The sequence below is a fragment of the Mustelus asterias genome, chromosome 16, assembly GCF_964213995.1.
Source record: "Mustelus asterias chromosome 16, sMusAst1.hap1.1, whole genome shotgun sequence".
In the NCBI taxonomy this organism is placed as follows: Eukaryota; Metazoa; Chordata; class Chondrichthyes; order Carcharhiniformes; family Triakidae; genus Mustelus; species Mustelus asterias.
In genome coordinates this window covers 72719699-72744775 of record NC_135816.1, presented here as the reverse complement: position 1 = coordinate 72744775, position 25077 = coordinate 72719699, and the positions used below count along the sequence as shown (strand labels likewise).

General features: G+C 45.5%; 1 protein-coding gene across 2 annotated transcripts in view; it reads left to right on the top strand.

The window, feature by feature from the left end:
* Nucleotides 1-25077, top strand: part of LOC144505244 (transcription factor COE1) — a 225151-nt gene that overhangs the window by 137122 nt on the left and 62952 nt on the right. For both annotated transcript variants that reach the window (XM_078231273.1, XM_078231274.1), the window contains exon 5: nt 3878-3966. In XM_078231273.1, coding sequence (XP_078087399.1) covers nt 3878-3966 — 89 coding nt within the window. The remainder of the gene's footprint in view (nt 1-3877; nt 3967-25077) is intronic.

The following is a 25077-nucleotide window of genomic DNA, read 5'->3' as shown; positions in this document are numbered from 1 at the left end:
GTTTATTTGGTAGCAAAAGCCACAAGCTTTCAGAGCCTTAAGCTCCTTCTTCAGGTGAGTGGGAATTCTGTTCACAAACAGGGCATATAAAGACACCATCTCAATTTACAGAATAATGGTTGGAATGCGAATACTTACAGCTAATCAAGTCTGTAAGGTACAAACAATGTGAGTGGAGAGAGCATCAAGACAGGTTAAAGAGATGTGTATTGTCTCCAGACAGGACAGCGAGTGAGACTCTGCAAGTCCAGGCAAGTTGTAGGGATTACAGATAGTGTGACATGAATCCAAGATCCCGGTTGAGGCCATCATGTGTGCGGAACTTGGCTATCAGTTTCTGCTCAGCGACTCTACGCCCTCGTGTGTTGTGAAGGCCGCCTTGGAGAACGCTTACCCGAATATCAGAGGCCGAATGCCCGTGACCGCTGAAGTTCCTACTAAGGCAAGGGTTGGCAGACGTCTCCTGTTTGCGTAGTACAGGCATTGGGAAGAGTGCAATCCTCACTCACTGCTGGAAACACAGGAATTATCCCCACTCCAACTTCATACTTCACCCTCCCAGCTTCATTATTGAATTCACTCCAGACTGGCTGAAAGTTTCACCAAACCACCAGCCAGTACTTCCTTTGCCAGTTTTATTGTGGTTGTAAACCATTCAACAGATTCGGGCACTGCGATCGTGTTCTGACGAAATAGGCCAGGAAATGTAGAAAATGCAGAATAACGGCAAGTGCCAGAAATAAAGAAAAAGACTTGCATTTTTACATAGTGTGTTTCACAACCTCAGGGCATCTCAGAAACTTCACAGCCAATGAAATACTTTCAAAGTTTTGTAATGTAGAAAATGTGGCAACCGATTTGTACACAGCAAGCTCCCATGAACAGAGATCATGATCAATCTGTTTTCAAGTGGTGTTGGTTGAGTGATAAATATTGTCCGGAACTATGGGGAAAACCCCCCTTCTCTTCACATAGCCTCCCAAAGGGTAAAACTCATGGAATAGAATCCCTTCAGTATAGAAGGAGGCCATTTGATCCATCGAGCCTGTACCGATAACAATCCCACCCAGGCCCTATCCCCGTAACCGCACATATTTACCTTGACACTAAGGGGCAATTTAGCTTTGCCAATCAATCTAGCTCGCACATCTTTGGACTATGGGAGGAAACCAGAGCACCTGGAGGAAACCTGCGCAGACACGGGGAGAATGTGCAAACTCCCGAATCACCCAAGACTGGAATTGAACCCGGGTCCCTGGTTCTGTGAGGCAACAGTGCTAACCACTGTGCTGCCTATACTGGAATTAAAAGTTACCCCTCCCGAACCCCCAGGTTACCAACTGCGCAGAAGGCAGGATAGGGAGAGGAGTTTCCCCGGACACCAACAGCCAGGATTTTAAATTCTTGTCACTTGCTTTAATCTGTTTTGTCATTCCAGATGTTTGCACACAGGGCAGGGAATGAAAGCCAGGTCTCAAGATGGGGGGGACAGCTACAGTGCTTCCTCAGATCTATGAGAGAGAAACTGATAAAAAAAGAGAAAGGGTTGCCTCAGGGCGGGGATCCCCATCTCACTAAAGCTGCTTTGCTCTTTGCAGGTAGAGTGGCAGAGCTGCTGTGTACTTTCAGCATTCCCTGCTTGTCAAAAATCGATCAGAGATTGCACCAGCAGCAAGCAGGGAGAGAAAGAAACGGAGTTTTGTTCACAAACCTGCTATATCTCTGTAAAAAAAAAAATCCAGGCATCCGTCTTATCCACTGGTTTTGACCAATCCACTTACCAAACCTAAAACAACGGTCAGCAAAGCTGAGGAATTTTCCCATCCTGCCCGCCACGGGAATCGTAGCGGGGTGGGTGTGGACCATGCAAAGGTCCGTTGACCTCGGGTGGGATTTTCCGGTTTTGGGACGAGCACGGCCGGAAAATCATATTTCTATTTTGCTTCAGAAACTGCCTTCTGCCAGCGCACCCAGTAGCTCACCACAGCTGCGAGATTAAAAGAAATCAAAATAAGATTAAAGAGGCCGAGGGCATCGGATGTTGCTTTTCTTTCTCTATATATTCAACTTCGATGATTTACATGTCATGAAGACATGTTTATATTCAAATTGCTGTTTTTTCCTGACATGGAACAAAACCTTAATCATTAAGCTGATTTGAGTGGGTTTGCGGCCACTTACTGCTCTTGAATAAAGTGTTCTGATAAGGCGTCACTTGCAGTGCTCACAGCTGAAGCCCTGTCACTCAGGAGTTTTCCGGGATGAGTGCCGTACGGAGGATGACTGACAACGATTTGGGTTTTTTTTTGGCGGATGACAAGTTAAGGGGTTTAGTGGTGCAATTATGCACTAAATTCAAGGTGCTCAGATGTAAATGTCCTCTAACCACTCTGTCATCCCAGACTTATTACAGCTCTTTTATGCAGTTTCCTTTGCTTCGAGCTGCAACCCCGCTTCACTTTTCCGGGGGAGGGATGAGGGGGGAGGGGGGGGGGGGTGGAGTGGGGGAGGGGGGCTGGAAACTGGTGGGGGTGCTGGCAGCCTCATGATGAGTGCTGAAACTGTAACACAATTGTCAAGTCATTTGGTTTTCTGAAGATTTTTATATGTTTTAAAATTTAGTAACTTTGTAAGTAGTGCAGCATTTTAATTTTCATACATGCATCATTTAACTATTGTTTAAATTGCAATTTGAGAAAAGAAAGTGGATATTTTCTCATGGCAATGGGGCATCCTTTCCATTCTTTGTTATGCTTTATGTATTGTCCTTCCTCACTCCCCCTGTTTAATCCTCTTGTTCCACTGAGGACATTGACACTGGTGTCCAGTTCTCTGGCTTCTCTGCGCTATGCATGGGTCTAAGCAGTGAGGGTAGGTGGGATATTGTACTGTTAAAAAGGGGCTGACAGAGTCCAGCCTAGTTCTCTCCTCATCTGACACATTGCGCCCATTCACGTTGGTGCAATAGGGTCAGCAGGACGGGGATCAAGAGCTGGTTGGAGCCTTCTATAAAGCTCGCTCGCAAACCTCTGCCGCAGTTAAGTCAGCATTGGGTATGAATCAAACTTGTGATGGCTGTTTGACTTGATGCTGAATACGGCACTAAGCCGTATTAATAGATTTGAACAGATCCTCGTGGTTGTATTCAAGACTGCTTCATTCAGCTTTTCTGATTGTTCATTTTTTTAATACAGTGTGTTATTTATGCCACTTAATTCAAAGTATTGGATAATTCCCATTTGTTAGAAAGGAGAGACAACTTTGAATTACCAGGGGTTGATTGCACACCTTTGAGGAGAGAGAGTATTTCACAATGTTTTGAAATCTCATGTTTAGTTACGCAACTGAGTATAAGATACTTGGTTACCTTCATTCTCTTAACTTCCTTACGTCATTTCTTTTTAAGCAGTAAAACATAACCGAGGACTCCTCTGCAGTTTAATGGATTGTATGTACCGAGCACAGGAAGATCCCAGGTTAAATTTCTCATTCGAGCAACGCAGCAATGATTTTGCCTCAGCACCTGGGTCAGGGAGGGATATGCAAGCATCTGAATGTCAATCAGCTGTCGCTGTTCATTGTCCATGGCAATGAGCAAGGCAGCTTCAACTGGCCTTAGCATTTCTTGCCGGATGGGTATCACCCTCTGCATGTTCCTCCACCTTGTCACCATTCTTCATGAGTGAGCCTGAACAGAGAATGAGGTCACAGGGCTATGTGGCTTCGGGGAGCGTCACAGGCCAAGCTGGGCAGGAACCTTGGCTCACTGTGTCTCTCTTTATTTGTTGCCTTGATTTGAACTCTCATTTCTGGCATCCTGGTGCCGCCCTGGTGTTCTTTACACTTAACTCAACTTATTTCTTCCTCCTTGTTGCAGCTCTGAATGAACCCACCATTGATTATGGCTTCCAGCGGTTGCAGAAGGTTATCCCCAGACATCCGGGTGATCCAGAACGATTGCCAAAGGTCAGTTATCCACTTAAACTTTGCTATTGAACTATTTCTAAATACTCTAGCTGAGGCCTGTTTGGCACATTACTTGGAATGAACAGGAACACCAGAAGCAGCTACAAATGATATTGTCAATCCAAACCGTGACAGGTAATGTTCCTCTCTGCTTTTTTGTTGTATCTGTGTTGAGGAGGAGATATATCCTTCTCTTCACTAAAGCATGCTGTATGATAACACACAGTAAATACTTGTACTCCTTCGCTTCTGTAGTTCATAATCTCAGGCTGTTCCAGAGGGCTCCACAACTAAGTACATTTTCAAAGTGCAGTCGTTGCTGTAATGCAGTAAACGCAGCCGGTCAATTTGTGTGCACCGAGTTCCCACAAATGCCACCCGCAATCTTATTGGTGTTGGTTGAGGGGTTAATGTTGAATTGGACACTGAGGAGAAGTTCCCTATTTTTCGTCGAAATAGGGCCATGGGATCTTTTATGCCTACCTGAGAGAGGGCAGGAGGGTGCCAATGTAGATCCCTTGCTCGAGAACAGTGCTATAGATATTAGTCCTCCCTGCAGCACCTTCCCTCAAGTGGCCAGATGTGAGCATAAATGGTGAGTTGTTAAGCAATGGGAGGCCACCTGTTCCCTGTTAATGGGGAGCAGGAGTAAACCCCGCTGGAGTGAACCTGAGACTACTTCAGTTCCGGGCCCGCTAATGCTATGGAAATACTCATTTTCATATTTTAATCAGCTCTGCACTGATTTCCGGCATGGAACTGATTACGTCAGAAATCTTGGAGCTGAGACGGTGGAGGCTGTGGCACCCAGCGGGAAGCCTGCGAAATGGCCTCCATTGATGTCTCCCGGCCCACTGCACTGCCTCCTTGTGTTTCATTGTTGGATCTTAGAAGCAGATGCTTCAAACTAGACTTGATGAAGTTAATCTCTAGGTATCTCCACTGTACTTGGTGAATATGATGCAGTGCTGAACACATTAGTGACCCCTCTTGGCAGGATGTCAATACTCCACCCACCCTTTTTTTAATGGTTCTTAGTTATCCATTTGGGCATCTTGACCCTCTCTGCTAAGTGTAGTGAAAAAGAAATGACATGTATTTCTATTGTAGCTTTCTCATGCTCAGGGTATCCCAAAGTGCTTCATAGCCAAGCAATTACTTTTGTGTGTAAACAGGGCAGCCAATGAGTGCACAGCAAGGCTTCACAATGTGGTTATGATCAGGTCGTTTGTTTTAGTGGTGTTGGTCAGATTATCCGCTAATGGCGCCCCAGTTAACCCTAGCTGTAGGAAATCAATAAAAACTGGATGGCAACTGGGACTTTGTTTTCCCTGTTTCCCCCTCATCACCTGGGTAGTAACCTGGCAGAGCCAATTAACCGTAGAATCCACCCAGCTTCCTTCCTTTTCTATAAACAGACCAAAAACATAAAAAAGGTGTACTCTACAACAAAGGCACAATCTGTTCTCGGTCACATTACCAACCAGGCAATAGTGAACAGTGTTCCCATTGGCTCGAAACAGCTGTGCCTGAAGCCAGCTGTCCAGTTACAGCGAGGCACTGCATTCCAATAAAGTGGCACCCTCAGGGCAAAAACATTTGGATCCATGTCGTACTGGAATGGCAAAAACAAAGGACTTGCATTTATGTAGCGCCTTTCACAACCCCAGGACTTTCCAAGGTGCTTATAGAAAACAAAGCATTCTTGAAGCGTAGTCACAATTTATGAAGCAGGAGTTGACTGGTGCCAAAGTGAGCACAGCAGGATCTCACAAGCCAGAATGTAATCACGATCCATTTGAGTTGGTGGGGGAAGGGGCTAAATATTGGGTAGAACGTTGGCAGAAATCCCTTGCTCTTCTTCAAAATAACCCATTGGGAGTTATACATGCACTGTCAGACGGTTTAATGTTGTTTGGAAGACAGAAGCTGTGGCAGTGCAGCACTCCACCGATATTGCAGTGAAATATTTGGAAGGTGATTCCGAAACTTGCACAGATCAGAGCAGAAAATGGCAAGAAAATAAATAATTTATTAGATGGCATAATATAACCTGCATCAAAAAAACCTCACATTGCTGTGTGCGAGAGGGGAGCCACAGGGGAAATAAGCATTTAAATGTTTTAATTTAAAAACAAGCTAACCCAATTGCCAGCAATGAACTGGGAGGCCTTTGAGTATCTGGGCTTAAACACATCAGGGCCTGTTGTAAGACTGAGCTGTACTCCTGTCCAGAAACCTAGTCCCTGGTGTGCCCGGGATGGATTGCGAATGAATTATGGCCTTAGCTAAAGTTAGCAGTATTCATTTGACAGGAAGCAAATGCAATGAATAGATAGGAGAGAAAAGGGGTCAGTTCATATCAAGCTGACAGACATATTTTACTTGTCAAGTGGTGCATGCAGTGACTGTATGGGCGCAGGGCTGGATAGATTTCCCTCAGATCCCATCGACAAATTTGCATCATGCCTGCCTTCTTGAAAAAAAATCAGCTGGCAGCCAAGCCTTTGATCCCAGTGTGTTCCTGGGTTTTTATCAGGAGGATACAGGAGGCTCTCCTATGTTGTGTCAGAAGGTGCCGATTTGATCACTTACATGGCAGGGGTATCACAGAGCAAATCTGTTCAGAGTGGATAGATTGCACCCAGTGTCGTGACTGTCTTCTTAGCAATCTTTTGATAGAAGACAAAATTCAGTGGAGAAAAAGGCGAACAGCATTTGTGTGTTTTGCTCCTCCAAGCTGCAAAATGCCAGGCAAATTGATCCTCTGGGAGTAGTAAATACACATTACTTTATCTTGTACTTCATGTCCATGGCTTTCATATACCCCTGAGTCCTGATAGAACAACAATAGTTAATAGACTAAAAAGAGTAATTACAAGCATCTTTTCAGCACTTCCAGCTTGACTGACCTGGTGTGACCTTATAATTTTTACCTCAGCTAATCTGGCTGCTACATTTTTGATTCAATTTGCATAGCCTGTGTAGTGTATAGTGATACATGACCTTTTCTTAATGTCACCTGTCAAAGAATTTTACACCGTGTTGTAAAGAAAAACCCCATTAAAGATTCAAAGACCGATAAGTGGGAGCCATTGACTAACGTCGGTTTGTGAAGGTCCAAGATGGCAGAGGGATAGGGTGGTGATGTGAAATATTGGCAGGCCAGAGAGGTGGGGCAGTTTTGGTTCCCTGGACGGAATGCCCAGTCTTACAGGGTCAGAACACACCTGACTTAGGTGGCAGTCCAAAGAGTTGGATAAAATTTTGAGGGAATTAAAATTCAAGGATCTTCCAAGTTGTCTAGGCCTACTGCTGATGTTTAACCAACTAAACCCTTGGGGCACACCAAGACTATTGATAGGTTCCCACAATTTTAGCACCTGTACCCACTTCACCTTTGGCTTGTAGGATTTCTGAGCTGATAAGGAACATTGGAACAGGGAGTAGATTATCCAACCTTGTTCTACCACTTAATTAGACCATGACTGGCCTTTGCTTCATATTCCGGGAGGGAGACCTGGGTGGGATGTTCTTTCAGAGAGTCACTGCAGACTCGATGGGCCAAAGGTCTTTTTATGCACTGTAGGAATTCTATGGATTTTATAAGGTTAAGAGATTGATAACCATCCAATAGCTCACCCCCCTCTTGCCTGCCACACACTATTTCCTTTCATGTGTTCCATAATGGAGCCTAGCTCTTGTTAAATCAAATTCAAACCAGAGAAATAGCTGCAAATATCTGAATTCTCAAGAGTATCCGTCCCATATATAGTGCACCTATATTAAGAAGCACAAGTAGCTGAAACTATTAATTAAGCATTCTAGTGTTAAACTACCAAAGTAGTAGGATTGGGGTCATAGAGACATACAGTGCAGAAAAAGCCCTTCGGCCCATCGAGTGTGTACCTACAATAACTACCACTAAAGTCGCGCTAATCACATTTTCCAGTACTTGTCCCATATCCTTGAATATTATGATATTTCAAGTGCTCATCCAAATACTTTCTAAAGGTTGTAAAATTTCCAGCCTCCATTACCTTCCCAGTGCATTCCAGACTCTCGCCACTCTGAGTGAATTCTTTTTTTCTCAAATTCCCACTGAATGTCACCCATGTGATTGACCCCTCAACCAAGGGGTATAGTTCTTCCTATTCACCCTGTCTATACCCCTCATAATCTTATACACCTCAATCATGTTCCCCCTCAGCCTTCTCTGCTCTAAAGGAAGCAACCTAAGCCTATCCAGTTTCTCCTTGTAGCTCAACTGCTCCCTCCAGGCAACATCCTATTGAATCTCCTCTCAATCCCCTTTAGTGCAATCACATCCTTGCTATAGTGAGGTGACCAGAACTGCAAAGGGTACTCCAGTTGTGGCCTAACTAATGTTCTGTACAGCTCCAACATATTCTCCTTGCTCTTATATTCTATGATGTGGAGATGCCGGCGTTGGACTGGGGTAAGCACAGTAAGAAGTCTCACAACACCAGGTTAAAGTCCAACAGGTTTATTTGGTAGCAAATACCATAAGCTTTCGGAGCGCTGCCCCTTCGTCAGATGGAGTGGATATCTGTTCTCCAACAGTACACAGAGACACAGAAATCAAGTTACAGAATACTAATTAGAATGCAAATCTCTACAGCCAGCCAGGTCTTAAAGGTACAGATAATGTGGGTGGAGGGAACATTAAACACAGGTTAAAGAGATGTGTATTGTCTCCAGACAGAACAGCTAGTGACATTCTGCAAGATCAGGGGGAAAGCTGTGGGGGGTTACTGATAATGTGACATAAATCCAACATCCCGGTTGAGACCGTCCTCATGTGTGCGGAACTTGGCTATCAGGACTGATAGCCAAGTTCTGCACACATTGGCTGATTGGCTGATGAGGACGGCCTCAACCGGGATGTTGGATTTATGTCACATTATCAGTAACCCCTACAGCTTTCCCCCTTATCTTGCAGAATGTCACTAGCTGTTCTGTCTGGAGACAATACACATCTCTTTAACCTGTGTTTAATGTTCCCTCCACCCACATTATCTGTACCTTTAAGACCTAGCTGGCTGTAGAGATTTGCATTCTAATTAGTATTCTGTAACTTGATTTCTGTGTCTCTGTGCACTGTTGGAGAACAGATATCCACTCCATCTGACGAAGGGGCAGCGCTCCGAAAGCTTATGGTATTTGCTACCAAATAAACCTGTTGGACTTTAACCTGGTGTTGTGAGACTTCTTACTGTGCTTATATTCTATGCCATGACTGATAAAAGCATATGCCTTCTTAACTACCCTGTTGACCTGCACTGCTGACTTTAGGGATCTGTGAATAAGCACCCAAGATCCATCTGCTCCTCTGAGCTTCTCAGTGTCCTGTCATTCATTAAATATTCCTTTGTTTTGTTACTTCTTCCAAAGTGCATCACCTCACATTTATCAGGGTTACATATCATCTGCCACTGCTCTGTCCATCTGACTAACTCATCAATATCTTCCTGTAACCTACGACCTTTTTCACTATGCACCACCCTGCCAACCTTGGTGTCATCTGCAAACTCGCTTATCATTCCCCTCACCTTATCATCTATATCATTTATGTGTATAACAAACAATAAGGGACCCAGCACTGAACCTTGTGGTACACCACTAGACACCGAACTCCGGTCACTTAAACAGCTTTCTACCACCACCCGTTGTGTCCTATTACTAAGCCAGTTTCGGATCCACCTCGCCAAGTTCCCCTGAATTCCAGGTACTTCAACCTTCTCAATCAATCTCCCATGCAGGACCTTGTCAAAGGCTTTGCTAAAATCCATATAAACTACATCAACTGCACTTCCCTCATCCACACACTTGATCACTTTTTCAAACAATTCTATTAAATTTGTTAGGCATGACCTCTCTCTGACAAAGCCATGTTGACTATCCCTAATCAAGATGTGGAGATGCCGGCGTTGGACTGGGGTGAACACAGTAAGAAGTCTCACAACATCAGGTTAAAGTCCAACAGGTTTATTTGGTAGCAAATACCATAAGCTTTCAGAGCTGCTTGGAGAGCACATTTCTACTCCATCTGACGAAGGAGCAGCGCTCCGAAAGCTTATGGTATTTGCTACCAAATAAACCTGTTGGACTTTAACCTGGTGTTGTGAGACCCTAATCAACCCATGCTTTCCAAGTGGAGATTAATTCTCTCCTTCAGAATTTTCTCTAATAGTCTCCCTATCACTGATATGAGACTCACAAATTAGCCATCCTCCAGTCCACTGGCACTTCCCCTGTCACCAGAGCAGAATTAAATATTTGCGTCAGAGCCCCTGCAATTTTCTGTTTCACCTCGCACAGCAGCCTGGGATGCAATTCATCCAGGCCTGGGGATTTGTTAATTTTTAAGCCCATCAAAGTTTTCAATACCCCTTCACTTCCTATGTCAAACTGCTCAAGGTCCTCACAGTTCCTTTTCCTGAATTCATAGAATCATAGAATCTCTACAGTGCAGAAGGAGGCCCTTTTGGTCCATTCTGTACCTATCCTTTTGTGAGTGAAGACTGATGAGAAGTATTAATTTAACATCCTACCAATGTCCTGCGGCTTTGCACACAGATTGCCCCCTTGGTCTCTAATCCTACTCTTTCCCCGGTTAATCTCTTCCCCTGAATGTAATTATGAAATACCTTCAGATTCTCCCTTATCTTATTCACAAGTCCATTTTCATGCCCCCTTTTGCTCTTCTAATTGCTTTCTGAAGTTCCCTTCAGATTCTATAAGAAGTTGCACTTCCTATATTCCTCTAGGGCTACAGTTGAATTGCTCCCTTTGGACTTGCTAAACACCTTTCTCTTCTTCCTCATCCAGTCCTGAATTGTCCTAGACATCCAGAGGTCCCTGAACTTATTGCTGCTACATTTCCTCCTTTAGAGAGCATGTTGAAGTTTACACTCCCCATTTCCTTTTTGAACCCCCCTCTCCCCCTGCTCTGCTGCAGAAAATCCTGCAAGGAGCTGTTTCCAATCAACTTCAGTAAGGCTCTGCCTTATTTTAATAAAATCTGCCTTGTCCCAATCCAAAGCCATCTTTTGCAGGCCATTTTTCTCCTTGTCCATAACAAATTTGAAACGTACTATGTTGTGATCGCTATCACTAAAATGCTCTCCCACTACCACATTAAACACTTCATTCCCCACAACCAGAACTAGAGTCATAGAGGTTTACAGCATGGAAACAGGCCCTTCGGCCCAATTTGTCCATGCCGCCCCTTTTTTTAGCTACTAAGCTAGTTCCAATTGCCTGCGTTTGGCCCATATCCCTCTATACTCATCTTACCCATGTAATTGTCTGAATGCTTTTTAAAAGACCAAATTGTACCCACCTCTACCACTATCTCTGGCAGCTTGTTCCAGACACTCACCACCCTCTGTGAGAAAACATTGCCCCTCTGGGCCCTTTTGTATCTCTCCCCTCTCACCTTAAATCTATGCCCTCGAGTTGTAGACTCCCCTATCTTGGTAAAAGATATTGACTATCTAGCTGATCACCTGTGACTCCACTTTCAAGGAGCTATGAACCTGTACCCCTTGATCTCTTTGTTCTATAACTCTCCCCAACGCCCCACCATTAACTGAGTAAGTCCTGGCCTGGTTCGATCTACCAAAATGCATCATCTCACATTTATCTAAATTAGACTCCAAATGCCATTCGTCAGCCCACTGGCCCAATTGATCAAAATCCCGTTGTAACCTCGATAACCTTCTTCACTGTCCACTATGCCACCAATCTTGGTGTCATCTGCAAAGTTACTAACCATCCCTCCTAAAGTCTCATCCAAATCATTAACATAAATGACAAATAACAGTGGACCCAGACCGATCCCTGAGGCACACCACTGGTCACAGGCCTCCAGTTTGAAAAACAACCCTCTGTCTTCTGTCATCAAGCCAATTTTGTATCCATTTCGCTACCTCACCCTGGATCCAGTGAGATTTAACCTTATGCAATAACCTACCATGCGGTACCATGTCAAACACCTTGCTAACGTCCATGAAGATAACATCAACTGCACTGCCCTCATCTACCTTCTGGAACTGGATGAACTTCGGATCATTCGGGAGGCAGAGGGGGTGATAGATAGCAGTTATCGGGAAGTGGTAACACCTAAAAACGAAGCTAGCTGGGTGACAGTCAGGAGAGGGGAGGGGAGGAAGCAGTCAGTGCAGGGATCCCCTGTGGTTGTTCCCCTCCAAAATAAGTATACAGTTTTGGATACTGTGGGGGGGGATGACCTTCCAGGGGTAAGCCACGGTGACCAGGTCTCTGGCACGGAGTCGGGCTCTTTGGCTCAGAAGGGAAAGGGGGAGAATAGGAGAGCAATAGTAGTGGGGGACTCAATAGTTAGAGGCACAGACAGGCGGTTCTGTGGGCGTGAACAAGACTCCAGGATGGTAGTTTGCCTCCCTGGTGCCAGGGTCCTGGATGTCTCTGAGCGGGTAGAAAGCATCCTAAAAAGGGAGGGTAATCAGACAGACGTCATTGTCCACATTGGTACAAATGACATAGGCAGAAAGAGCAGGGAGGTCCTGCAAGAGCAATTTAGGGAGTTAGGTAGAAGGCTAAAAAGCAGGACCTCTCGGGTAGCGATCTCTGGATTACTCCCCGTGCCATGTGCTAGTGAGGCTAGGAACAGGGAGATTGTGCAGCTGAACACGTGGCTAAAGAACTGGTGCAGGAGGGAGGGTTTCAGATTCGTGGATCACTGGGAAGTCTTCCCAGGAGGATGGGACCTGTACAAGAAGGATGGGTTACATCAGAACTGGAGGGGCACCAATATCCTGGCTGGGACGTTTGCTAGTGTGGTTCGGGTAGGTTTAAACTAATGTGGCAGGGGGGTGGGGATCAGAACAATGGTTAGCAAGCGTAGAGACTGGGGACGAGCATGGGGCCAGGACAAGGCTACCTAAGAGGAAGAGCAACCTGGGGGAGGATGAACTCAGTGGGCCTGGAGGTCTGGAGTGCACCTGCTTCAATGCAAGGAGCGTAACAGGCAAGACAGATGAACTTAGAGCCTTAATGCATGCGCGAAACTTGGATGTGGTTGCAATGACAGAGACTTGGTTAAAAGAAGGACAGGACTGGCAGCTGAATATTCCAGGGTATAAGTGTTTTAGGCGAGACAGAGGAGGGGCTAGAAGAGGTGGGGAGTAACAATACTGGTTAGGGAGCATATTACAGCGGTACAGAGGGTGGACAATTTGGAAGGATCATGTAACGAGACACTGTGGGTGGAGCTCAGGAACAGGAAAGGCGCAGTCACTATGCTGGGGGTACCCACTATAGGCTTCCCAACAGCCCACGGGAAGTTGAGGAACGGATATGTAAGGAGATTCTGGACAGGTGTAAAAAAAATAGGGTTGTTGTAGTGGGAGACTTTAATTTCCCTCACATAGACTGGAAATCCCTTAGGGCTGGGGGTCCGGACGGGGAGGAATTTGTAAACTGTGTCCAGGAAGGTTCTTTGGAACAATAATATTGATAGTCCAACTAGAGAGGGGGCTATACTGGACCTAGTACTGGGGAATGAGCCCGGTCAGGTAATCAAAGTTTCAGTGGGGAAACATGTGGCGAACAGTGACCACAATTCTGTAAACTTTCGGATAGTCATGAAAAAGGATGAGTGTTGTCCTATGGGTAAGGTGCTGAATTGGGGGAAGGCTAACTACAACTGGGTTAGGCAGGATTTGGTGGCTGTTGATTGGGAGAGGCCGTTCGAGAGTAAATCCACATCTGGCATGTGGGAGTCTTTTAAGGAGCAGTTGATAGGAAACATAGAAACATAGAAACCCTACAGTGCAGAAGGAGGCCATTCGGCCCATCGAGTCTGCACCGACCACAATCCCACCCAGGCCCTACCCCCACATATTTTACCCGCTAATCCCTCTAACCTACACATCCCAGGACTCTAAGGGGCAATTTTTAACCTGGCCAATCAACCTATCCCGCACATCTTTGGACAGGAGTGCAGGACAGGCATGTGCCTGTAAAAAGGAAGGACAGGAAAGGTAGGATTCGAGAGCCGTGGATAACCAGGGAAATTGTGGGTCTAATCAAAAAGAAAAAAGAGGCATACATAAGGTCCAGGCAGCTAAAGCACAGGAGGAATACAGAGAAAGTAGAAAAGAACTCAAACAGTGAGTTAGAAGGGCAAAAAGGGGTCACGAAATGTCCTTGGCAGACAGGATTAAGGAGAATCCCAAGGCATTTTATACATACATTAGGAACAAGAGGGTTGTCAGAGAAAGAGTCGGACCTCTCAAGAACAAAGGAGGGGAATTATGCTTAGAACCCAAGGAAGTAGGTGAGATCCTAAATGAATACTTTGTATCAGTATTCACAAAGGAGAGGGACATGTTGATTGATAGTGTCTCAGAGGGATGTGTAGACCCGTTAGAAATCGCAACTACAAGGGAGGAAGTGTTAGGTGTTTTAGGAAGCATTAAGGTAGACAAATCCCCAGGGCCAGATGGCATCTGTCCTAGATTACTGAGAGAGACAAGAGATGAAATTGCTGGGCCTCTAACAGAAATCTTTGTTTCTTCATTGGACACAGGTGAGGTCCCAGAGGATTGGAGGATAGCAAATGTGGTCCCGTTATTTAAGAAGGGTAGCAAGGATAACCCGGGTAATTATAGGCCAGTGAGCTTGACGTCCGTGGTAGCAAAATTGTTGGAGAAGATTCTTAGAGATAGGATCTATACACATTTAGAACTGAATAGTCTCATTAGCGATAGACAACATGGTTTTGTACGAGGGAGGTCATGCCTCACAAATTTGGTTGAGTCTTTTGAGGAGGTGACCAAAATGATCGACGAGGGAAGGGCCATGGATGTCGTCTACATGGATTTTAGTAAAGCATTTGACAAGGTCCCTCATGGCAGGCTGGTGCCAAAGGTTAAATCTCATGGGATCAAAGGTGAACTAGCTAGATGGGTACAGAACTGGCTTGGCCATAGAAGACAGAGGGTGGCAGTGGAAGGGTCTTTTTCTGATTGGAGGTCTGTGATTAGTGGTGTTCCATAGGGCTCTGTACTGGGACCTCTGCTGTTTGTGATATATATAAATGATTTGGAAGAAGATGTAGCTGGTCTGATTAGTAAGTTTGCGGATGACACAAAGATTGCTGGAGTTGCGGATAGTGATGAACATTGTCAGAGAATACAGCAGGATATAGATAGGCTGGTAAATTGGGCGGAGAAATGGCAGATGGAATTTAATCCAGATAAATGCGAAGTGATGCATTTTGGTAGATCTAATGCAGGGGGGAGCTATACAATAAATGGCAGAACCATCAGGAGTATAGACACACAGAGGAATCTGGATGTGCAAGTCCACAGATCCTTAAAGGTGGCAGCACAGGTGGAAAAGGTGGTGAAGAAGGCATATGGCATGCTTGCCTTTATTGGACGGGGCATAGAGTATAAAAGTTGGCATATGATGTTGCAGTTATATGGAACGTTGGTTAGGCCACATCTGGAATACTGCATCCAGTTCTGGTCACCACATTACCAGAAGGACGTTGAGGGTTTGGAGAGAGTGCAGAAAAGGTTTCCCAGGATGTTGCCTGGTATGGAGGGTATTAGCTATGACGTGAGATTGAGTAAATAGGGTTGTTCTCCCTGGAAAGACGGAGGTTGAGGGGCGACCTAATAGAAGTTTATAAAATTATGAAGGGCATAGATAGGGTGAACAGTTGGAAGCTTTTTCCCAGGTCAGAAATGACAAACACAAGGGGTCACAAGTTCAAGGTAAGGGGGGCAAGGTTCAATACAGATATGCGGGGGACGTATTTTACACAGAGGGTGGTGGGGGCCTGGAATGCACTACCAAGCAAGGTGGTTGAGGCAGACACACTAGGATCATTTAAGACTTATCTAGATAGCCACATGAACAGACTGGGAATAGAGGGATACAAACGGATGCTCTAGTTAGGAACACATGATCGGTGCAGGCTTGGAGGGCCGAAGGGCCTGTTCCTGTGCTGTATTGTTCTTTGTTCTTTTGGTTACCCCTTCAAAAAACTCAATCAAATTTGTGAGACATGATTTTCCACTCACAAAGCCATGCTGTCCCTAATCCGTCCTTGCATCTCTAAATGTCTGTAGATCCTGTCTCTCAGAATGCTTTCTAACAACTTACCCACTACAGGTGTGAGGCTCACCGGCCTGTAGTTCCCAGAATTTTCCCTGCAGCCCTTTTTAAACAAAGGCACAACATTTGCCACCCTCTAATCTTCAGGCACCTCACCTGTGGCTGTCGATGATTCAAATATCTCTGCTAGGGAATCGCAATTTCCTCCCTAGCCTCCCACAATGTCCTGGAATGCACTTCGTCAGGTCCCGGGGATTTATCTACCTTGATGCACTTTAAGATTTCCAGCACCTCCTTCTCTGTTATATGTACACTCCTGAAGACATCACTATTTATTTCCCCAAGTTCCCTAACATCCATGCTTTTCTCAACAGAAATATTCATTTGGGACCTCACCTATTTCTTGTGGATCCACATATAGATGACCTTGTTGATTCTTAAGAGGTCCTTCTGTTCCCAGCAATTTCAGTTAAAATTTGCCACTTGATGTTGCTTCAGATTGTTGCTGCTGTGAATCACTGAAGGTAACAGTGACTCGGCATATCTTCTGGAAAAGTTGGCAGGGTTCCTGCTGGTTGTATTTGTCAGCCTGAATGATGGAACTGAGCTATGCAGGTGAAAGAAAGGAACATTCGTTCCTTAGGACCTCCCAAAATGTTTATCCATCAATGATGGTCACTATGTTAAAGTTGATGAGAAGCTCTGGCATTTTCTATTAATTGTCAGGTAGCTGATTCTCTGCTGCCCCCACCTCCACCAACCTTAGAATCATAGAATCGTACAGTGCAGAAGGAGGCCATTCGGCCCATCGGGTCTGCACTGACCATAATCCCATCCAGGCCCTATCCCTATAACCCTATGCATTTACCCTAGCTAATCCCTTTGACACTAAGGGACAATTTAGCATGGCCAATCCACCTAACCCGCACACCTTTGGACTGTGGGAGGAGACCGGAGCACCCGGAGGAAACCCACGCAGACATGGGGAGAATGTGGAAACTCCACACAGACAGTGACCGGAGGCCGGGGTAACCTTATTGTGTGGTTTCTTCACAAGCAGAGCTGCCAATCAGCGATCACTGTCTGCCATCATAACCAAACACATGAGTAAAATTAAAATGTAAAAATTATGGGAGCTGTGCTCCTATATACATGAGCTTAATCATTCACAAAAAGTCTTGCTCGACAAAGCCTTTTCCAAAGCGCCACCCCATTGCACAGCTCCTTCTGCACGATCATGGCCAATAAAGGAAATTCATGCATCTTTTGTATTTTTGTACTGTACTTGTCTTCATTCCTGTATCTAGGTATTAATGCACCAAAATGATAAACACTCCATTATTTACCCAGGGGAAGGGGAGGGATACAAACATTGTAGTGATGGTAACGGCTTGATGTGGGAATGACGTTAATTATTGTAGTTTGTAGCCTAATTTAATTGTCACAACATGTATATATACTACAGCCAGTGCATTTCCTTTTATTTATATCGAACTATATTTCACTATATATGTACAGTTACATCTAAATGGAAATACGAAGTAACAAAAAAATGCTGGAAGCACTCAGCAGGCCAGGTAACATATGTGAACAGTCAATGATTTTTCATCAGAACTAATTACATTGAAAGGTCATCAAACTGAAATATCAACTCTTTCTCCACAGATGCTGCCTGACCTGCTGAGTATTTCCTGCATTTTCTATCATTCATATTTCCTTAATTATTTTGATTTTGATTTAAGGGAGAATTCATGTTGAAACAATGTGTAATAACGTGTCTGTCAGTCGAGCTGCATGTGATTACTGAGCCAAACTTTACAAGGGAGTTCAACTGACGTTAGCAGAGTCACAATCATTACTGCAAGAACTTTGAACATTCATGTCACTTTGACTTTGCATATTAATCCAGCTCCCTCCCTGTCACTGCTGGGCAAACCTCCAAACTAATTCCCCTGATGTCATTAGCGCCAACTGATTAAACAAAATATATTGCTGAGTAAAACAGAGAAACGGCTAAAGTAAAGAGCAGGTTAGCATCAATTGAAATTACTTTCTAAGAGACTTTTGAAAGCAGTCCTGATGGTGATATCTTTCCATTACATGCAGATATGATATCATTATGGGACATTAGGAATGGAGGCACACTGTCTGAATGCCAGACTCTCAATGATGCTTCATCATAAGGATTTCCAAATTCAATTTTTTCCCACTTCCACTAGTTATTTTGGGCTGATTTGAGCCATTGAATTATTGCTTAGCACACTAATTTTCTCGAAGTTATTGCTGGAAATCTTGAACTGGCAACCATTAATAATTAGATGGAATTGCAATCTTAGTGATATGTATAGATATCTAATTTAGATGTAATATATACTAATTAACAATACAATGTACGAAATTATATATACATCCACACATATGTACATATACATTTACGCACATATACATATGTACATATATATATACATATACACACATCTTTATTATATGTATACACATACACACATGCATACACTCACATATATACACGCAAATAAATATACAAACAGGCACACAAACAAATATACATATACATACGTGCATATATACATATATACACTTGTGCATATATACATTTACACACATTTGATTTATGATTGTCATGTACTGGGATACAATGAAAAGTATTATTTTACACATTATGCACACACACACACATATACACAAACACACATTACACATATATATTTACATAGGTCTGGGGTTTGTTACATATGATGTGGAGATGCCGGCGTTGGACTGGGGTAAACACAGTAAGAAGTTTAACAACACCAGGATATTACAGGTTTAACCTGGTTTATTAAACCATTCAGAACTTATACATTGTCCAAATTGTTAATTTGCGAACAAAAGTAATTAAATGCAGAAGGAGATTTGGGAATCTCTCAATGGACCTTTGAATTTTATTTGTAAAGTCTAGTTTACTGTTGTCAACAGAAGCTGGGGATGGAATTTTCTCAAAAATGGCTCAGCGGGTGGGAAAAATGGGGAGGAAGCCGACAGCCCCAAAGGCAGCTTTCCCCAACCTACTGCTCAGCACATAGCCGAAAGAAATGAAGTGCAGCTCCCAAGAGGTCATGCTGGCAGGGTGGGCTCAGCATTGGGGCCTCCCTTTTTAAAGGGCAACCTGATATGAAAAATAGAAACCCCCCACCTAACACACCCCCTCTCACTGTCATAGGCAGTGCCAGGTGGGAGTGTCAGGGGTAGACCATGGAGCAGTGCCTAGAGGCAATGCCAGGGCAGTGTCAGGTGGCAGTGTCAGGGGTAGACCATGGGGAGGTGCCGAGGGGCAATGCCAGGGCAGTGCAGGCTACTGCCTGGACATCAACTTCCCCCCCACCGGGGGAATGTACTAACCTGCACGCTCCGGCGGATTCTGTTTGCCAGGTGCACATTGTGGGGGACTTGTAGTGATTCACGCCAATGTGAATGGACAGTCTAATGGGGGGATATATTGTAATCAAATACAGATTCTGACCTTCAACATCGGGATTCCTGTTACATCATTGGCAGGAGTGCGGAGACAATTGGAACAGGAAATCCCGCCAGCATAAACTGTGTTTTGGGATGACCGCAGGATTTCCCGCTCCCACTACTGATCTTGTCCCTGAAAATGGGAGTGCAAAATCCTCCCGTGGCTGTTCAGGCTGAAGGATGTCTTTTAGCCACATCAAAATCAGGCCCTATTGTCCCTGGTTAGGTCATTTTTGATGTGGAGATGCCGGCGTTGGACTGAGGTAAACACAGTAAGAAGTTTAACAACACCAGGTTAAAGTCCAACAGGTTTATTTGGTACAAAAGCCACACAAGCTTTCGGAGCTCTGGTGTTGTTAAACTTCTTACTAGGTCATTTTTGTCAGGAAAGCTGCTTTAACATACAATTACAAAGAATTGATAAGCACAGAATCCGGTCCTTCGGCTCAACTGGTCTGTTCCAACATTTATTTCCCACATGAGCCTCATCCCACCCCTCTTCATCCAAACTGTCAGCTGAAACTTCTATTCCTTTCTCCCTTCTGTGGTGATGTAGTTTCCCCTTAAGTGCAGCTATGTGTTTCACCTCACCTATTCATTGTAGTAGAACCTCATAGATTCACCGATGTTACTTTCTGACCTTTGTTCATCTTGTGTAGACTTAGTGGGACATTTGTCACCTCGGCACAATTCCACTGCCTTGTTTATCAATTAATTCCAGAACCCTCATTCCTGATCACGGGCATTGGGTGTTCTTGCCGAGGTGTCTTGATTTAGAGAAAGCAATTAATTCCAATTGTCCAGGGAATCAGAGATCAAAAAGTGACTCAGAGAAAGATGGCAGGGCCAGCAAAGAAAAGCACCTTCATTCAGTGCAAATTAAGAGTTAGAATGCATGGGTTTCCTCCGAGTGCTCCAGTTTCCTCTCACAGTCTGAAAGACATGCTGGTTAGGTGCATTGGCCGGGTTAAATTCTCCCACAGTGTACCCGAACAGGCGCCAGAGTGTGGCGACCATGGGATTTTCACAGTAACTTCATTGCAGCGTTAATGTAAGCCTACTTGTGACACTAATAAATAAACTTTAAAAGAATGGAGACAGTTTGAAAGAGGGTGAGTGAACAGAACAGCTGTTTAGCCTGCAACATACATATATTAGAATTACAAATAAAGTTAAAGTTTATTTATTAGTCACAAGTAAGGCTTATATTAACACTGCAATGAAGTTACTGTGAAATTCCCCTAAGGACATCTATTGGATTGCAAGAATTCAGAGCTCCATATCTGAACTAACTTTTTCACACCAAGGATAGTGGAAATCCTGATTCCTCTTCATTTGCAGCTTTGCAGACTGAGATCGATAAGAGTTTTGTTAGCTAGAGGTGTCAAGAGATATGGAGTGCAGGTAAGTAAAGTTCAGATATAGATCAGCCATGATCTGATTGACAATGTGGAGTGAATGGCTTTCTCCTGTTTCTATGGTTCTGTGTAAAAGATGCAGTTACAGTTAATTAATGTACAGTTTTATTTTATCTTACTGGGGTCTGCAGTTCAATCTCTTTGTGTCAGTAATATATTAAAAAGCTAACTTTGAACAGTTTGGTTTCTTTTAGTGCAGACAGCAGATTTTGGAGCAATAGTAAAGAGTGCTTTGCCATATTGCCAACAATTAAGCGTGCTTTGTGAAGATTAAACTTCCAAGTAACCCTATGCTGCCTCAAAAGACTTTTCATAATTGAACAGCTATGTCCCATCCTGCAATTGAATCATTCCCTTTTCTCACTCTCTCTATTTCAACCCCCTCACCATATGGCACCCAATAAAATATGCTGAGGCTCCATATGGGGACTCGAAAATGTGACCTGTATCCATTTTGATGGACAGATGAGAGGTTTGCTTCTCTCCTGAAGCTTAATTTGGGAGTGTCAGCTGCTGGCACCGTGTAGTTATGGCAACTGCGCTCCCGTAACATATTCCGGCCTTCCTAATTTCTGTGTCAACCACATTTAAACATCAGCGTGACAGGAACGACACCAGCATTGTGTGGCTCCATAAGTGACGATGTCTGATGCAATTAAACCTCCCTCCAGCTTTAGCTAAAGTGATTGTTTGCCGTCTCACTCCAGAAGATCACTTTTAGCTTCTGTTTTTGGAATATTTTACAATGATAATGATTCAAGTATGCCATGAATATCAACAGTGACAGTGTGTGTAACTGGAGCAGCAAGGGCCCAATGCGTAATTACTCTTAAAACATAGATTAGGGTAACCTTTTCATCCACCAGAGCTGCTCCCATTGTCTTGTGTGACTGTTGTTGAGGGTGTGAATCGCACCTATTCACTTAGAGCCATCACTTGCAATTTGGCAAAATGCTTGGCAATTGCACTGTGTTACTTTCCATTGTTGTTTTATTATTACACCCATACTCTACATAAGCAAAGAAAAACGAGGAGATAAAAAGGAAGATATTCCAATATAATGCTTGGCTGCTCACTACTAATTGTTTGTAAGTGGGGAAAATGTTATGGAGGCAAATTAGAGGAGCATTACCAGCAACTGTGTGAGTAGCTGGGCACCAGTCAAAGCTCATTACCAGAGGCACGTGTAACATGTATATCAGTGGAGCCACATTCAGCAGCTTCTCTGCTGAAAGGCAAACCTCTGTCTCTCGCTCTCTCGCTCTTTCGTTCTCTCATTCATGCTCTCTCTTGCTCTCTTTCTCTCACTCCCTTTCTCTCTCTCTTGCTCTCTCATTCATGCTCGCTCTCTCTTGCTCTTTCTCTCACTCCCTCTCTCGCTTGCTCTCCCTCTTGCTCTCTCTTTTCCCACCCTCTTGCTCTCTTTCTCCGCTTCTCGCTCACTCTCTTCCCATCTCACTCTCTGTCTCCCTCTCTGTCTCCCTCTCGCTCTCTCTCGTTTTCTCATCATGCTCTCTCTTGCTCTCTTTCTCTCACTCCCTTTCTCTCTCTCTTGCTCTCTCATTCATGCTCGTTCTTTCTTGCTCTTTCTCTCGCTCCCTCCCTCGCTCGCTCTCCCTCTTGCTCTCTCTCTCCCCCCTTCTTGCTCTCTCTCCCCCTCTCGCTCTCTCTCTCCCCCACTCACTCTCTCTCTTCCCATCTCGCTCTCTGACTCCCTCTCGCTCTCCGTCTCCCTCTTGCTCTCTCTCTAACCTCTCGCTCTCTCTCTCGCCCTCTCTCTCCTGCTCGCTGTCACTCTCTCCCACTCGCTCTCGCTCTTTCCCGCCCGCTCTCGCTCTCTCCTGCTCGCTCTCACTCCCTCCCGCTCGCTCTCTCCCGCTTGCTCTGACTCTCGCTCTCCCTCTCCCGCTCGCTCTTCCTTTCCCTCTCCCGCTTGCTCTCCCTCTCGCTCGCTCTTGCTCTCTCCCGCTCACTCTTCCTTTCCCTCTCCCGCTCGCTCTCCCTCTCGCTCGCTCTTGCTCTCTCCCGCTCGCTCTTGCTGTCTCCCGCTTGCTCTCCCTCTCGCTCGCTCTTGCTCTCTCCCGCTCGCTCTCCCTCTCGCTCGCTCTTGCTCTCTCCCGCTCGCTCTTGCTCTCTCCCGCTCACTCTTGCTCTCTCCCGTTCGCTCTTGCTCTCTCCCGCTCACTCTTGCTCTCTCTCGCTCGCTCTTGCTCTCTCCCGCTCGCTCTCCCTCTTGCTCGCTCTTGCTCTCTCCCACTCGCTCTTGCTCTCTCCCGCTCGCTCTCCCTCTCGCTCGCTCTTGCTCTCTCCCGCTCGCTCTTGCTCTCTCCCGCTCACTCTTGCTCTCTCCCGCTCGCTCTTGCTCTCTCCCGCTCACTCTTGCTCTCTCTCGCTCGCTCTTGCTCTCTCCCGCTCGCTCTCCCTCTTGCTCGCTCTTGCTCTCTCCCGCTCACTCTTGCTCTCTCCCGCTCGCTCTCCCTCTTGCTCGCTCTTGCTCTCTCCCGCTCACTCTTGCTCTCTCCCGCTCACTCTTGCTCTCTCCCGCTCACTCTTGCTCTCTCCCGCTCACTCTTGCTCTCTCCTGCTCACTCTTGCTCTCTCCCGCTCACTCTTGCTTTCTTCCGTTCGCTCTTGCTCTCTCCCGCTCGCTCTTGCTCTCTCCCGCTCGCTCTTGCTCTCTCCCGCTCGCTCTTGCTCTCTCCCGCTCGCTCTCGTTCTCTCTCTTGCTCCCTCTTGGCTCTGTCTTGCTTCCTCTTTCACTCTCTTTCTCTTGCACCCTCTTGCTCCCTCTCGCTCTCTCTCTCTCCCCTCTCTGTCTTTTACATGACTCTGCTCTCTCCCTCTTTCTCTTGCTCTCTCAGTCTCTCTCGTTCAATCTCTCAGGCTCTCTCTCGCTCTCTCCCTCGCACCCTCTCATTCTCTCGCTCCCTCTTGCTTTCTCTCTCTCTCCTTTCTCTGTCTTTTACACTGACTCTGCTTGCTCCCTCTTTCTCTTGCTCTCACGCTCTCTCAGTCTCTCTTGTTCAATCTCTCGCTCCCTCTCATTCTCCCTCGCTCCCTCTCGTTCTCCCTCGCTCCCTCTCGTTCTCCCTCGCTCCCTCTCATTCTCTCTCGCTCCCTCTCGTTCTCCCTCGCTCCCTCTCGTTCTCCCTCGCTCCCTCTCATTCTCTCTTGCTCCCTCTCGTTCTCCCTCGCTCCCTCTCGTTCTCCCTCGCTCCCTCTCATTCTCTCTCGCTCCCTCTCGTTCTCCCTCGCTCCCTCTCGTTCTCCCTCACTCCCTCTCATTCTCTCTCACTCCCTCGCTCCCTCTCATTCTCTCTCGCTCCCTCTCGTTCTCCCTCGCTCCCTCTCGTTCTCCCTCGCTCCCTCTCGTTCTCCCTCGCTCCCTCTCGTTCTCTCTCGCTCCCTCTCGTTCTCCCTCGCTCCCTCTCGTTCTCCCTCGCTCCCTCTCGTTCTCCCTCGCTCCCTCTCATTCTCCCTCGCTCCCTCTCGCTCTCTTTCTTGCTTCCTCTCTCTCGTTCTCTCCTTGAACTTAATGTGTGGCTCTTGATGGCACAAGATCCTGTTGATGGCCATTCTCATGAACACTAGTGACCTATTACCCTGACCATAGCCAGGACCAATCACATCCTCTTCTTCCCAATCTATAGGGCGGTGTTCCCAAACTTTATTCCACTGTCACTCCATTTTGAAGCCCATCACGACCCACAGTTTGGGAAGCCCTGTTCTAGGGTATGTGCTTCTCATTAGATGGCAAGCTACCAGGGCTGACATTCCTTACTTACACTCTGTAGTCAATGAACACTGGGGCCAATGCTCTCTGCGCCCTCCCCCCTCAACATTTCCCTTGGCTGGGCTCAGCTGACTCAGTGCAGACAGGGTATTGACTCCATGACCTTTCGTTCAGTCCTTAATGCAAACTTATCAGGAATTGATGTTCCACTTTCTTCAATTTGAGTGACAGAGGCTCTCTCGATCTCTAGTTCTATAGTGATTTTTGCCCAGAGTAAAAGCTGTGGATGTCAGTAAATTAAGCTGGGTG